This window comes from Accipiter gentilis, chromosome 30 (assembly GCF_929443795.1).
Source record: "Accipiter gentilis chromosome 30, bAccGen1.1, whole genome shotgun sequence".
Taxonomy (NCBI): domain Eukaryota; kingdom Metazoa; phylum Chordata; class Aves; order Accipitriformes; family Accipitridae; genus Astur; species Astur gentilis.
Genome location: NC_064909.1, coordinates 8,793,766 through 8,811,497, shown reverse-complemented (window position 1 = coordinate 8,811,497; position 17,732 = coordinate 8,793,766). Strand labels below are relative to the sequence as shown.

The following is a 17,732-nucleotide window of genomic DNA, read 5'->3' as shown; positions in this document are numbered from 1 at the left end:
ATTTGCTGCAGAAGCATTTCACAAAAATTGCATAGGTTCACAACCCCTAGACTACAGAAAGGATCGCATGTGGGAAAGAATAATTGCTTCCATTTGTATCATAGTTTCTCAAGACCTGAATGGAAACTGACCTGTGCATGTACTTTGCAGTACTTCTCAGGATTTTGGACCACTGACGGTACAAACAACAAATTTGATCAGAGCATTTCATCATCATCCCTATGGGCCTTAGTTTTCATTTTGTGGAAATGATGGCATAGAAAGAGGCTGGTATGTGTCCACAATGTTCTTGACAGGGAGTTAGGAAATGGCAGTGGTATGTACCTGGGTCCAAGAGTTTACAAGAAGATGCTACCACTGCTGGGGGGCAGGGAGAGACACATGGCACAAAACAGCCCACAGAAGAAACTTGGATTCCACAATATTCTGTCCGTGGTCTTACCAGACCCAAAAAGTGCATTAGCTTCCAGATTTCTACAAACAACAGAACTCCAAACCTGCATTTGGCTAAACAGGACTGGACTATTATTATTATGAATATCAAAACTTCCCCCTATCCTTCACAGGGTATGACAAAAGCTAACACACAAGATCTTCCCTCCAAAAAGGTTAGACAGAACATGGTATTACAGGGCTATGTGCCATGTTCTATGCTGCTTTCTTGCAATCTGAAACAGATTTTTGACCCCAGTGACACACACACATGTGTAAGCTAGACAGCATGGGCCCCCAGAACCCATTTTGGGAATTAACATACCAGGGAATGAACATATCTATCTTCAAAACAAGTACTGAACCCACATCTAACTTGCATATTCTAAATATTAAGAAAAACTTGGCTTTCTCTAGAGATTTCAGAAAGATAAGCATAAGCCACCTACTGTTTATGCTTTAAGGGAACACATGACCCCTTCTCTCCAAGTCTTCCCTCCTATTCATTCCTTCCCCGCCCCAGTGTCCTTGGGCCTTCTTGGATTTCCCCATCTATTTCAATGCTTTGTCTCCGAAGAGGTGACTCTGGGGCAGCTACCTAATTATATAAAAGTATGAGAGATTCTTCTTCTGCCTTCCTTCTTTGGCCATGTTAACAAAGTCTGGCTCCATCAGTGTGAAAAGTATAAAGAAAGCAAAGCAGAGTAAGGCTCAGCCAAATGTAATTAATGAATAGAGTAAAACACGGGTCAAGAAAGAGAGAGGAGAGCATCAGTCTCAAGTTGTTTGGCTTACTTCCTAAACTCTGAAGACAAAGTGAGATGTGCAAACCATTTATAAAATGTTGGCAGCCTGCTACATAATCTACTAGTGCCAGTTAACCTGCTAGTGCCATAAAATCTGGGGATTAAAAAACAGAAAGAGGGGCTAAAACCTGAGCCTCCAGACAAAATCAAGACGAACAGGTAAAGTATGTCTACAAGTTACGTAAATCAGACTCATCATCTAAAAACAATTTAAAAAAAATTTAAAAGTTCATTACTGAATTTTCTCAAGCTATATCAAAGAATTAGAGACAGTAAAAACATTCTGTGTGTGTGACATTCCATCTGCCTCCAATTTAGAAGTACATAAAGTTCACAGATATTTCAGACAAATATATTTTTGAACAAATGCTTGAACGCACAGTTCAAGTCCTTTCCGATGAACATTCCTTCTGCACAGTAAACATGCCAAAGGTCTCAATTCATTTCTCTGTTGTCTTTACTGACATTCCCAAGTTACATATATTACTGCCGCATATACACAGGCATATAAGCAATTAAAGACTGCAGTATCAACCCCTCTAGGAACAGCAATAACTGTTCAGAGTGTTTATATTAATAATAGCTGGCATGTACTTTCTCTTTAAACACTAACTTTTTATTCTTGGCCTGTGATGTGAGGCATCAGTAATTTAGCAATTAATCATTATGATAAAGGTAATTTATTAGTCAGTCATCATGAAAAAATAAAGTCTTGTCAACTTACAATTAATATTTTGAATTTTAGATTTTTGCTATTTCCCAACTGACTAGAAATATAAAACATGAAACAGATTAGTTGATGATTGCTCTATTTCATTTTGATTGGGTAAGACTAAATGATAGGATTGAAGTCCTTGCTACTGAGAGCCCCACCAGTACAGAAGCATTAGGATGAAAAAAGATTTTCACTCACTGGGTGGTCTGTTTGCTGCCAAGTTTTTGAAGTGGCTGCCTTTTATCACTTCTGCTGATAATCTTCCAGTTGTAGCATTATAAAGGAGGCCAATGAGGATTTCTGGAGCTGAGCCATGTACCAGAGACTGACAAGAGGAGGTACTTTCACTGCAGGACACTTCTGACATGCTCATTTGAGAGTCACAACCCTATAAAACAGATAAAAAGTTCTATGTATTTTATGGAACAATGTTACTGGGAAGTAAATTTTTAGAATAATGCACAGAAAATTAGGAAAGCAACTTTCTGACAATAACAGAAGTTCCATTCAATCACCCAATAAGAAATGTACATCCTTAATATATACTTAGTTTGCATATGTTAAAAGGTTACAAAGACTAAAGCAGTTTGGAATTAAAACAATTCTTAATTTTGTGTTTCCGTTGCTTCATAATTCAGGAGAAATAATAGCAGAAGATGAAGAGCAGCCTTTATGGTCCCTATTTACTTCAATTGCTAAGATAAGACCTGTAACGTAATTTGTCAGCATCCCGGAGAACATTAAACCTTGGATCTTTTACTTTCCAAAAATGTAAAACACTAGTGGAACTTTGAAGATAACAAAATGCAAGAAATTCTTATTCATCCTTTGTAAAGGTTATTCTCTAGACTGAGAATTTATGAGTAGCAAAATAACAGAACACATGCAAATAGAAAAGTGCACTCTGTCTAGAATAAATTAGATTACAAGGAATTTAACTGATCCAGGGATACAGAACTGCAATAGACCCTTTGTCTTGGGTGGGAAAGGAAGAATGCCATCCTAAAGCTCAGCAAGTGATACTTTAATTTCCACCCTGCAAGCTTCCAAAAAATTCAGCTCTGTCATGCAATTCTTACCACATCGCATCTTTGATGGGAACTTCCAATATTAATTTTTATCATTTTAACCCCTCATTATTGGCCTTAATAAAAAGAAAAAAACCCCACAACTTTCTTTACACTGCCATGCTGATCATACCATAGTTGTTCCTACTTTCATTTCTTACTTTCATGCACTGGCACATAAGAGTTGTACCACTGAAAATAAGAAACTGGATGGAATCTAGCCAACAGCACGGCAATTTGCCTCGTAGCCGAGAAGAGACTTTTGAATTACCAGTATATCCCTTTATGATTCTCTCAGAAAAAAAATGTAAATTGGATCCACAGATCTTTCAGATATGGCTTGACTCATTTGGGAATCTGGCAGCAGTCTTTCAAGAAGTCATGATGATTTTGTGAAGCTGATTCTTCCAGATTCCAAATGTCTCTATCATTTCCAGCAACAGCTGACATGGGCACAAGATCAGTCCTAAAACCTAAATAGCACAAATCTTCATAAAGATAAAAGTTAACTTTAAAAGCAGGTAACTTGATCTGATATATAAAGCCCAAATGCATTACAGAATCTCAAATTATAGAAGACATGATATACAAGAAGAAATTATGAACCTACAATAACATCCTCCATATTGATGTTTTAACTAGTTCTTCTCTATAGAACATTTCCAAGAAGTCTGGCAGAATTTTCAAGTAGCAATCTAGTTCATCACTAACAAACATTCACTGTAGCTGGCAAATGTATTCTTACTACTAAAGAAGGACCTCAACAAAATTCCCTGACTTCCATTGCCCAAGCTGCAAATTCTGAATTTTAAGTCTCTGGTTATTTCTCCAGTAGTTCTCTATTCAATTCCAAGAATAAATTTCAAATGGGTTGCAAATTGTAAATTGCTGACATTGAACTACAAGTATACATTCATTCTCCGATTCTTGGCACTCACAAAACAGGGAACTTTTGATTCCTAACTTCAACAGCAGAATACAAAATGGAAAATTTAAAAGAAAGATGAGTTGATTCAGCAGTCAGTATACACTGCTCACTTGAAAGCCTCAGACTGTCAAAACTGCAGCTATTACTTAAGTTTTCTGGTCTTTTAAAATTGTTAACACATTATCCCTGTCATGCTTATCCATCTTACTATTTTGTTGGGCCAGGAATTTAACCACATTCAACGTGATACTGTTCAAAGCTTAGGTCTCAAATTTGATTGTGATCGTGCTGCAAATCCCCCAAAAAGATATAACACGAAGTGAGCAGCTGGGTAACACTCCCTCCCAAAGCCTCAAAGGGCTCTGACATCTGTACTGAGAGAAGGTGATGATACCACTTTTTTCCTAATTGTGACTTATTTGTACAGTTTACTAATGTTCTTATAGGGATTCAGTCTAATTCAGTTTATGACAGAGTTAAACTGATTACAACAGGTATCAGAATAACATTTGGAATGGTAGAAATAGCAAATAGTAAATGAGTGATGACTGAGTGGGAATGAGTCCTGAAGTGCCTTGAAAAGGAAGACAAGTAGCTTCTGCGTGATATATTAGAGAAGGGGAAAAACAACTGAAAAATGAAACAAGTGTGATATTACAAAGTTACCTAAGGATGGGCTAGAAATATAATTCCTTTACAACAGAATCCTGAGTGGATGTGAGAAGCGCAAGACTGCATTTGTCAAGGCCAGAGAAAAGGATCTCATCAGCTGAATGGTGGGATGAGAAGACCCAGGTGATGGTTCAGATCTGTAAGTGGATGGAAATGCAACTAAGTGGCTGTACCTTAAAACCGTTGCACTGATAGAATTGGTAGATGTAGCTGAAAACCAGGAGAGAGGGTCTAACTTAAATGTATTCCTACAATATTTTCTAAACCAAAATATTTTGCCTTTTGTTTTCAGACAGGTGGCAGGTTTGAAACAAACAAAAGCATGGTGTTTAATCCCTCATGTATAATAAACTTATGAATCTCCTTCCTACAAAATGCTGCGGTGACAGAAGTTTAAAGACATTAAAACAAAGCAACCAAATTCACTGAAGAAACAATCTAAACAATATTTTGTTTTCCATTTCACATAAAAAAAAGACTCCAATCCATTTTATTTCATGCTGACCCAAACATATTTAAAAAAAATACTCTGCTTTTCAATTATGAACTGGAAAATCCTAATATAAAAGAAAGTGAGATGGTTAAGAAGAAAAATGAAGCAGTGAGGAGTGAAGCAGATTAGAAGACAGACTGATGTTACTGGGTTAACAACATAAACCGAAGTATAATTTCTGTGTCTATGATAAGGGAGAAAACAGAGAATTTGGGGGGTGAGTAGGTAAAAGAGATGAGAAAAAGGGGAAGGTGAGGTTGTATTTTGTCAGTTTTCTTTTGAAAGAAAACAGAAAGATCCTATGAGGAAGAAAAGAAGAAACAGGAAACAGGGAAGGTAAAGAGACAGCTGGGATCAACAGGGCTCAGATCAACAACTGGAGAAAGACTTTTCATTGCAGGACAAAGTTAAAATCAGGGATACTGAGAACTATTAGATGTCTTCTCAAAAGTATTTTCTCCACCACACAGTTTATTGTTCACATTGTGGAAACCCATTCATTGTTTTCCGTCAGGTATTCCATGATAATCACAGCTTCTGGTAAGTAACCTGACTTTAAGTCCATAAGCTGCACTAGAATTGAGAATAACAGTTTTCCAAGTCTGTGTATAGAGGTTTTTTTCTGTTTACATAGTCAAAATTCAAGAAGAGTGCTAACAAACTCATCAAGAAAAAAGCAAGACAAGAAGTTACATTTTTACCTGCTCAAAATGTAACCTTCATGATCACGTGCCAAACTGTAAAATATTAACACTGAAATTGCTAATTGGTACAACATGAATATAAACTCAGCTACAACAAAGCTTTCATCTCATGACACTACAGTGCTACCAGATGCTTTTCATTCCATACAGATCTGCATTCAATCTATCTGTAGGCCACTTTGTTACTGTAGCTCCACTGTAGAAAACGTAATATTTAGACCAAAAGTTACCATTTGTTTGAAATAATCTGTCTACATAAGTTTATTTTTGTAACTCTTCTCTCTCTTCCTCTATAAACACTGTGTATTTTAATAAGGGAAAAAAAGGACTAAGGTTCCATAATAGCAAAAGCCTTTCAAGGTCAGTGAAGCACCAGAATACCCTAGTAAGAACTGTTGTAAAATCTTAAATGCAGATTTTTAAGAACTTGGATGAATTGTCAAGGTATTGATGATCAGTGCAAGAAGCTGTCTCTTGAGTTTGTCTCCTGGATATTAATGCTAGATCTCTAACCTATTTTTGTCAATTTAGCCATAACAAGAATGTATTATTAACAGTAAACACAAGCAAAAAAATATTAGGTACAGTCTATTCCAAATATTTGGTTCAAAGGTGTGTCTTACTACAGTAAATTATAAATTTTCAGCTTTTCAATTTTATAACACAGAGCTTTGTGCAAAGGACCTAAACCTTCCCATAGACATCACAGGATAGTACTTTACTACAAAGTTAGGCAGTTTTATTTGATCAACACTTAAAGAATCAGTGCCTTTCACTAGATTATAAGAGTAAGGTGTGTTATATTCTACAAAAACTTAATTACTAATTCTCCAAGCTATTGTCCTTGATGACTTCTATGCATATATTATCTAGGGAAGAAACATCACTTTTTAATAAATATATAACAAAAACATTCCCATTAAGCGGTATTTGTATTTCACAAAATACAAATTTGTATTTGTACAACAGTTGGCAATCAAAAAAAGAACACTCTTTCTTCCCTCGTGCCAATGGATGTGAATGCATACAATGTCAGACCTGAACCCCTAAGAAGTATCTTCATTAATCTTTTTCTCTGCTCTCTTACAACATAGAGAATCCTCTATTTGCAACTATGGTAATATATGTAAAATGTATTTATTTGTCTTCCTTCACCATAATTCCATGGAAACAGGATATTTGTTACTTACATATTCATCTCCTACTGTTATTTTTCCACACCCTGAAGTTCTGCTTATAAATTCTGCTCTTAAGCCAACTGGAGTTAATGACAGGGAATAATGCGGCCATGCTCTGAGGGCAGTTAAAAGTTCATTTTCCTCCACGCACAGGTTAAAATCATGCCTCTGTAGGCTTACAAAACAAGAACATCTGATTCTCTTGGCTTTTCAAAATATACACAGGGAAGATGAAACCTTGCTGACAATCCTTCGGCAACAAAAATCTGATTCACAGCATGTTACTTGTCAAAATGTCTCTCTCAAATTTTAAATGTTAATGTTATACCAGTAATGTCTTAAAGAACTTTTTTGCACATTACTTTCTTCTACTGCTATATCAATACAACTGAGGGGTTAGGGAAGGAAATTTGAATCCTAGTAGGCAAAAGAAGGAACCGAATCCAGGTCTCCAACATTTTAGATAAAAGTATTCATCTCTCTTAATCACCAGCCCAGTGCTGAACCCTGAAGCTACTGTTCCACTTTCAGGCAAAAGCTTGCTGGGGTGATGAGAGCACCCAGGCACCAAACAGGCTCCAGACCAGCTCTCAGCCTGGAGCCCATCCCCTACTTCAGCTCTGAGAGGCAGAGAGGAGGAGAAAACTGAACCTAGAGGCTCCACATCCCTCATTAGTGGCTTAAGCACAAGGTACTTTATAAAAACATGTTTCAAAGCTAAAATACTTTTGAAAAAATATCAAGATTATTCCTGGGAAAGAGAACTTAAACTACCTGAAGAACTCAGCCCTTTAAAACACAGGGGTGTAAAATAATTAGGAAAGTCAAAGAATGGAGCTTTATAATTTTGAATTCTGGCATCTAAATCCCACTTACGTGCTATACTGGACACTTGGATGCTTTTGCGGAGATGTTTGCCTCAATTCCTCATCACTTCTGCTTCCCTTTCCTCTAACTCATGAAAAACTGTGACGTTCGATATGCTTGAAAAAAGGAAGTCCTCAAAAATACAATACTCATAACAAAACACTTCCTTAAACGAAACAATCGATACTCTTCCTGTATAACTAATAGCTGCAGGAAGTATCAACTTTTTGCTTCTAAAGGTAGAACTCAGGTGTTACATGATGCTCAAAACAATATTAAATGTTTGAAATAATAAGATTCTTATTGATAAGATTAATAATAATAGAAGTTTGCAAAGATGTTGCAAAATAAGAATTAAATTAAGAAGCAAGTGCCAAGAAAGTTTGCAGGTGTTGGGGTTTTTGGGGGTTTTTTTGTTTGTTTGTTTGGTTGGTTTTTTTACACAGTTCTTTCTGTACTGTATACCATCGTCATTTTGAGGCTTTGGTGATTTTAAAAAATACCTGAATTTAAATGGTGTCAATCTGGATATTCTAGCTTTTTTGTTTGGTTGGTTTTTGGTTTTTTGTTTTTGGTTTGTTTTTTAAAGAAAACCAACACTTTTGAAATTGTACAAAGCTACCTATCTTCACAACATGCTAGGGAGGAAATTCCAATTCCTATTGTAGCTGGCTGTCCTGTATAGTAAGATAAAGAGAATATAGAGTTATCAGTATTTTGCTTTAAACTAATTACCTGAACTTGCAAATGCTGAAACATATAGTTTTAGGCACCTCTCAAAGATTCAAACTTTAGGAAAGCATCATTATTTATGACAGGTAATTATTTGGGGTTTTTTTGCTTAATAGCTTCCTTGAAGCACGTTCCAATTAAGTATAATATGCATTTTTATTCATGTACTTTTATTCATACTTTACGGTATTCATATCTAAGTCAACTTAAATCACAAACATGAAAGTAAATATTCTAATAATATATCCATTATGCAACCTGATTTTAGGAAATAAAACATATTAATTTGGGTAGAATGGCAAGCTTTAAAAATTACCAGGATTTCCTATTCAGAAATTCCAATTAAAAAAACCTTTAGCAAATAAATACATTCAACATTGATGGTATTCACATCAAATATGGAATTGTTTTAATTATTAAGCTACTATTAATGTAGTTGAAAATCAGATTATCTGAAGTGGTAAAATTCACATTTCTCATCAAATGCTTCTGTTCTACATTCTTTTTTACCCTCAAGAGAAAAAAAACCTTCTAGATGCAGAATTTTACAAAACACATTGTTTTCTCACAGATGAAACACTGGAAAATGGAGATCAAATGAGAAATAATAATTCTTTCATTCACTACAGCCAAAGGACTAAAATCTTAATAGATACTATAATGTACAGAGCTATAAAACCTCCTTAGATACATGATGATACTACACAAATTTCGATTTTGAAAGTAATTTAAAATTAATTAATTTTAACAAAAATTAAAACCCTTGTGGGTTTTCTAATAAGAATACAGCATTATTAAAATAAGGTTTGTTTTCAAACTTTAGGGTACTCTAATTTAGTCATAAAATGAAAATGACAAAATAAAATGTATATATTCTTAATAATGGCAAAACAACATTCCACTTTTCTGAAAGATTTTGAACAAGTTCACAGCGAGATTTCTGTGTTGCTGTTAGTATTTCATGAGAATTTGCTATTAGTACTTTGTGTCTAAAAGTTTTAAAAATGATCAGCTCTGCAGAACAAAACATTAATTCTCTACAGAAAGGGAAGCATTTTAGGTTTTCTAGAACTTCTATTCATCTGCATTTAAATTACACCTTTGGCTTCCTTGCCAGATTATGAAAGATCACCTAGTTGTTCCATAGCCTTAATGGGCTTGAAATTTGCACAGCAAACCCAAGCAGCGGTGGAGGCAACTGGAAACGAATGTACAATGGAATTTACAGAATTTACACAAGTCCACCGGCTTTTTATACAGTCATGGGCAAGGGGAGGAAAAGAGGCAAGAGGCCTTTTATTACTGAATTCTGTTTTCTGATATAAGACATGTAGCATAAAGAAACACTCAAGCACTAAAAGCTGTTAGATGTTTGTGCTAGCAATTTAGTTAAGAACATCTGACACAAAGTGCAGACATTTTACCTGCACTTCTGATGAAGCTATGCTAACAGCTCCTACCCAGACTCACTCACACCTCCCCCTCTCTTTACTCCCTGTCAAACTTGTAAGACCATGGAGATGTTACTGTGGGACAGCTTCCAAGACCACAGACTTCTTTAAATGACAATACTCTGTCCAGATGGAGTTATTCTCTATGCTCACTGGGGAGATCAATGGCAAATAATTTCATTTTTTCTCTTTTCTCTCTTGAGTATACTCTTTCAAACTGGGAAAAGATAAAGATTCAGTGATCAAACAGTAAGCATAATTTATGAGTAGTCAATCTATAGACTAGTATTTGATGGCATAAACATTCATGCAATTATTTTTCACAATGAAAAAATCCATAACATTAAAGGTACATTTAGAATGCATTTGTCAGTTAAATTATCTGCGATTAACAGTTCACCCAGCTCCAATTTAATCTGCTAGTGGTACCCCTTTTGATTTGTTCAGGTCATGTTTAATCTCATGATCGGAAGATCACCAGGTGTTTGCAGTTATAAGGGATCTGCTTCAGTTCTTAGAGCTATCATACACACCACAAAGAAGGGCAAGAGGTGGAGATAAACTGGATTCTCCTGGGGCCAGCAGACAGCTGATTAAGCCCAACAGAAGGACAGGAGCTGTGGAAGATCCAGCTCAAGGTCAGACAATGAGGGCCAAGCCTGCCAAGAGGCTAACATACTAAGACTAGAAGGACCCTTTGCTAAAGGCACCCTATGAACAGAAATACTTATCTGACACCGAATACAGGATGCTTGAATATACAAAACAAGTGATTACCTGGATATCCTCAAGTCTGAAATGAAGAATGCTAACAAAGAACACTTACATTACACTGCAAAGCCCAGGAGAAGAATAATCACCCAGTAAATAAACCAAAAACTAAAACTAAAAGTTCCACAAATATGTAGGTTATAAATTTGCAGACTAGGCAACTTCATCTGTTTGTGCAACGTCTCTGATTAGGATTTCCCCCAGTGGAGATGGAGGAAAACTGCACATGCTTTTGCTGAAGGGTGCTCAAACCTGCAAACAGAACTGTGTTTTCCCTTTTTCTTGTTTCCTTGAAAGACAGTAACAAAAGTGAGAAGATATTTGTGTGTACACATACATGAAAACAAGAAAGAATTCAGATTAAAAGAAAATAGAATAGTTGGGAAACTCAGTATCTCTAAGGGAAACAGAAATTTCACTTGGATTCATAAGTTAAAGAATATATCTCCACTGAAAAAGTTGCTTGAGGAAGATTTGAGCTGCAGCTTGTACTCTTCAAAAGTAGAAATTTCATGCAATGTGACAACCTTGTTAGTCTTTACTTGTAACTCCTACAAAGACACTTCTGGGAAATTTACAGTTGTTTATACAGTATGATTATTTTCCTTACTGCTCTTTGAAATTGCAATCCAGGTTGGGAGATCATAACGCCACAAAGAATGATAGTCTGAGAATCTCACAGATACCTGATGAAATTCTCATTTTTCTAGCTTTATATATTGATGAGCTTTTTTCTGCGGTTTTTTAGGGTTTTTTTTGTTAAAGATGATCAAAACTAGACATACAATTCTAGACAATGACAATGTGTTTGTCACTGACGGACTGGCTTTCTGGGGCAGCAAGAGTATTGCTCAAGAGGATGACTTCAATTTAATATAGAACATTCACAGCCTGTCATTTGACTAGGCGCATTTTAGAGACTGAAAAGCATCATCATATACTCAAAATAGTAATACCATGTCTAAAACATATTTGTGGACCCAAATATCAAAGATTGTGGGGATCAAACTGAGTAAATAACTTTTTTCAAGCAACTCATTCATTAAAGGCAAAAGATCCCAGTATTTATTTATTTAACTCAGTACACAGATACTAACATGGAGAGACAACAAACAATCTTTATTCTGGCTACGTGACCAACTGATGATTTTGACAAGTAGATGAAATTCTTTACATTGCTGACATCAAAGAATTCTCCCAGTATCCTACATTCAGGGTCATGGTAACAGATCTAGTTACTAAAGTAGGAACTTGCCTCCCATCTGGGTATCAGCAAGGTAGTTGAAAGTTAATGTTAAATTCACAGTCTGGTTTTGGTAATGTGTTGAAGAAAGCCCTGGTGTTATGCTGGCATTTTTTTTTAAAACCTCTAAAAACTTGAAGGCCAGGTGGACTTTGTTAACTCCGCCATGGCAGTGGCACGTACATTCAGAATGCTTTGACCATCCACATTGGCCAGCACATCCCAGAAATAGTATAGAAATACCATTTTGATAGCATTTTTACTAGCTCTATTATCCATGACTGTCAGGAGTAACTGGATTCAAATTATTATTCTTGTATCTTACAAAAAAGTCCAGCAATAAAGGCTAGAAATGCAAATTAATTGAGAAATGTGGTGGATGTACAAGATTCAACTAAGGGCTCTCAGAACCTCATAAGTAGTCAGAAGCTTGTTTCCACAGAATTAGGGTTTTTCATTTGGAAAAGCTTTAGACTCTTTGAATTGCTGCTAGAACAGGAATCACAACCCTAGCTAGCCTAGACATGACAGAATGACAAACCCTGAATTGTTGCTTTGTGAAAATCTTCCTGAACTGATCTTGGACTTGATTTTCAATGGACAAATAGCAGCAATATGGCCCATGCCTACGATGGTATAAGGCAGAGCATCCTAATGACAAAGATCCTTCTCACAATCACAGTGGAGATAGCCAATAACCCATGAGAGGGCTGAAGTACTAAATTTAGTTATAGAGTTTAAAGCAGTTTGCAGGGACTATTGCCTCTTACTCTGGATTCATTCAAATAACTGGATATGAATTTCTGTAGAGCTTTAGGAAACATTCTACTGTTTCTGGATAGCTCACTCGAGAGGCTTGTTCAACTTATGACAGAAATAACCATATCACCCTCCATGACAGTAATCAATTAGCAAAAACAAGTGGCATATGTTGAAACTGGTCAACCATTTTGCTCCTGAAATGACGGAATGGCTGCAGTTACCTGAGACAAGTTGTGACTGTAAAAAAAAAAAAAAAATCTTGAAAACTACATAGAAGTGTTCTACAAAGCATCAAGGTTATTCTATGTGGGGCTGAAACAGTCTCACAGTCTCAATGCCTAGTCCAGTGCTTCTTGGATGAACAGACTAATATATGACAAAAATTGCCATGAATGATTAGACATATTTACATAAGAAAAAATCCGGAGACAATAGCACTGATTTGGAAAGCCAATTAATTTTTAATTGTGACAACTGAACTTAGCCAGCGGGAGGTCCTTATCATCTGGTCAGATTCTATCAGAGTTCTTGAAACTTGCATCTGTCAGAAGAGTGCAGACACACCATTGGCTTTAAAGCACAGTAGCCACAGCTGTCTTTGTGTTTTTCCCCCCATATCCTGATGAAGACCCAAGCAGAGAGAGAGACACATGGGTTAGCACTTATCTTCTCAGCTGCCAGGAGCAGTGCTCAGTCACCACCACACAAAGGCACACAAGGTGAGGCAGCCGTGACACTGGAAAGACAACGGCTGTTACTTGCCGATACTGCCATGAAATGTTGCACAACCAGCCAAACACAGGGAGACTGCTTCATTTGCCAAGTACTGTCAAGTTCTCCTGCAGCCTCAGTAACATGATCACCATTTTCCAGTCACCTAATAATTTTCTTCAAAGAAATTGCAGGAGTCATCTTTCTTATTGTGTCAAAGGATTAATTCTGATTTTCCATGTTTTACACCACTAACTCAAATGAATTCAGCAAGCTATTCCCAAGATAAGAATGTGCTCAGTGTTTAAAGATAATTGCCCCTTACTATGATGAACATAATTTTTACAAGCTAACTGAAAGCATTTATGCACCATCACATAGGAACTGATCCTTTTAGGTAGAATTCTAGTTAAATAAAATACTATGAACAAAATCTTTTGAGTATTTTTTTCCCCCCTAGACAAGTCTTAGTCATTTTTTCATTAACCGTTTTAAAGTATCATACTGGTATTTAGTAAAGATCTGTTTATACATATGTATTTTAGTATTTAGCCTTCCAAATATAATCCTGAACAGACCATGCCGTAAGAACACAATAGTAGAGTCACCAATAAGTTTAAAGTGTAAGAATTTTCACAAAACCTGACAGCTCGACTCCAAAATGGACAAGAATTCCCAAGAAAGAAATGCCTCTCTGAAAGCTTTTTTTCTGAGAAGTTATAAACACACAAATATCCATTCTAAAGAATACTGAAGATATACCACACATAAAGGGCAACATGAAACAAATGTCTTAAGCACAATGCATAAACCAATATATACTAGATGATTAACCATTGTCAAACTGGAGAGTGCACACGTGTGTGTGCAAGAGCGAGCATTTTTATACACTGCATGCACAAATGCCTTCACTCAAAAACCCTGTAATTAAAATAATTCTCGGACACTCTGGATATTTACAGTAAAGATATACAAAATAACCCTTTAAGCACGTATGATTGCCCATACCATCCATCCTTTCTTATGGGGATCACATCTGGGAGTCCAATATGTTAGAAGTGTTATAGAAATAAAGAAAAATTTAATTCTCCACAGTAAACACCTTGTTATTGACAATACATAATGAACGATTACTAGATTGGCTTAGCAGGAAGAGGCATGTTTTGGTCATCCAAATTGTACTTCCAAAATCAATCAAAAAATAAAAACATGATTGATTGTTGTTATTCTACACCAAAAGCAACCTATGGGATGGTGAAGAGGATTATGCTTGCGTTTTTTATCTTTTCCAAACAGATTTCACTCAATAAACTGCTTATATGTTTTTATAATCACATCATACTGGAGACTGTTGTTCACCGTCAGGAAAATTTCTTTGAGTGAGAAGAACGAAGAGCAACTAAAAACAGGTCCACAGGGATTTCCTGAAGAAAAATAAACAACATCGCGATAGATTCTAAACTTCAAGATGGGTGAATAAAAATTTGTTTACAATTCTATTAAAAGGAAAATTTTTCTAAAAGCATCAACAAAGGTCTTTCTAAGCAAACTATACTCAGACAAAACCACAATGTACACCCCTGCTTATTAACTCTGATGCAATGTCCAATTTCTATCAAATCTGAAAGGGGAACAGTCTCAGATAACGGTGATAACTGTACTCTGGCTAGCCCATATTGGTTCTGTTATTTCCTCCTCACTTGAAAGTATGCTGAACTTGGAAGGAAGCGTGTGATAAATAAGGGGGCTGAGGAGGAATTCCCTGTTACGTGGGAGACCTGCAGCGACGCAGGACTGTTAAAGACAAATGGCAATAGGACTGGGGATAATAGCTCCCAATGTAAGACATTGTATGCAATGTAGGAAGGTGAGGAACAGGGTGAAATCTTGGGTGAGAAAGACAGTTTGTGAATGTATTTGTAAATTTGAAGCCATGTGTAGCTTTGAAACCTAATTTAAGGAACATCCTAGTATCACGTACTCACCATGACATGCACTTGTCCACATTTTAACAATAACCAGAGAGCTGCAGGCCCCACTTATGTGAGTGTGCCACCATGTTTGAAAGGCACTGAACTTGCTGGTCTACCTTTAACCAGATTCCCTGATAGCTTTAAGGTATAGCTGAAAATATAATAAACTTCACAGGACACAAACTGTTCTTATACAATCAGAAAGCAGATGAGTAGCTAATGAAACACATTCACATAATATCAGTCACAGACAGAAACAAATAAAATATGTTTCTGCAGAAGAGACTGGCAAGATGTTTTAATGGATTATGAAGTTTCAGTGACAGAAGGTGTACTTAATATATAAAGTCCATATAATGAGAAGCAGTGGAAAAAATAGGACAACTGTCATGTGTCCAAGAAATATTTTCATAAATGCTGTCAAATATAAATACTTGTCAGCAACAAAACACTCTGCAACTGAACAAGACAAATTTAACTCAGAATTTACAATGTACCTCATCATGGATTTTATAATTACAAATATCCCTGAACAACTGGATATCTCCAAATTGAAACAACGCTTACCTTCTCCTGTTAAATAACTCCTGCCTGGATCCAACTGACATTTATGATTAATTGGGCATAAAGATTGTTGTTGGCTTATTCTAGCAAAAGGACAGTTGAGAAGCAATACAACCAATGTGTACAGATAGACCCAGAGGCAAACACCTGAGAAGGGTAAGAACTAATTTAGCTCAAGGACCATGCTGGTATAAGAACAAATGGTAATAAATTGGCCTTGAAGAAATTCAGGTTGGAAGTGAAACAACCTGATATTTTCAGACGAAAATTTGCAAATTTGTGATCAGGATGACCTGGCTGTCTGCAATAATAAGGGCTTCAACTCAAGTGACCCAGGATGCCCCCCACTTCCAGTCATACATCCTAAAAACTCAGTAAAATTTAACACTCTTGCAAAATAACTATATGTTAAATCCTGTAATAAATCTGCTCACTGAAAAAAAAAATCATATAGGCTATAAATAACAATACAAAAATATCTGTAAACTCAGATGTCAATGAATTTCCAAAGGTTTAAACCCTGATTTGCAGAGTTCCAAAAAACCATGGATCCTCATTCAGGCAATCAAGACTATGAAGGTTCCTTTCCAGCAACAGGTAGGGCTAAGATAAATCTGCCTAAATCCCATTACAGCAACAAACTCTGGAAGACCCTTTCACTTCCTACCAATATTCCTTATTCTTGTTCCTTCTCCCAAAAAATGAGGATAGAAAAATGTAGACATGGCATCCCTTACCATCACAGAAAATAAATAACAATCTTCTTATTTTTGATGCCTTCTGGAATTTGTTTTTACTCTCCCTGCCACAAAAGCTCAAGAAAATAATACAGAAAAATAACCAATGCACATATGGGATATACCAGTTAATAAAAAGCCTGGTCCATTCATTGGCACCTTTCACTGACTTCGGTAAATTTTATACAAGAACCTACCGAAAACACACACAAATTTAGCCAGTAACATTTAGAATATTCAGAGTTTTGTTTCATGGGTTGCTTTTTTTCCCAGCTGTGAAACTAGCAAACTCTGTGTTAGGGAAGTTCACACTATGTAGGTGAACCACTTCATCCTTGGAATAGACTGATCTGTACTTCTTAAGGAATCATAAAAAAGCTGTTCTATTTTCTGTTGATCCTCCATCAGATTGAAGTTTTAGTCTCAGCTTTTACAAATTCTAATTAATATTTTTAGTCATTAAATACAACGGCATTTTGAGTGTCTTTTGTAATATTCATGTTCAACAGAAATGCCAATTCAATTGATCCAAACTTCTTTTGAAAATGTAGAACAAATTAACGGCATTGTTTCCCCTGAAAAATCATTTTCCTTTCTTTCCCTTCTCTTCCTCTTTTTCTTTTATTGATAGTCTAAAAAACCCACAGAATACATAGAATGTGCAAATAAGGATGCCCTTGCTAAAACACCTTCTCTCTCCCCCATAAGTCCATTATTTAGCACATATGCAGCTCTTAAGCAATGAACATTCAAGCACTCCTAGTCTAGGAAGCCTTGACCACAACATCACAAACATTCTCTTTCTGGACAAAAGCATACTTAAATTCTTATAAAAAAGAAAAAGGAGACGCTGATCACTGCCCATATACTGATCTCCTGTGTTTTTTGATAGTGATACCGAAGTTTACCCTTAATTACTGTTGCTT

The 17,732-nt window shown here is 36.0% G+C and overlaps 1 protein-coding gene across 5 annotated transcripts in view; it reads right to left on the bottom strand.

Annotated features, from left to right (window-relative positions):
- Positions 1 to 17,732, bottom strand: part of SYT14 (synaptotagmin 14) — a 93,179-nt gene that overhangs the window by 11,928 nt on the left and 63,519 nt on the right. For all 5 annotated transcript variants that reach the window (XM_049833992.1, XM_049833993.1, XM_049833994.1 and 2 more), the window contains one exon: positions 2,152 to 2,341. In XM_049833992.1, the coding sequence (XP_049689949.1) occupies positions 2,152 to 2,341 (190 nt within the window). The remainder of the gene's footprint in view (positions 1 to 2,151; positions 2,342 to 17,732) is intronic.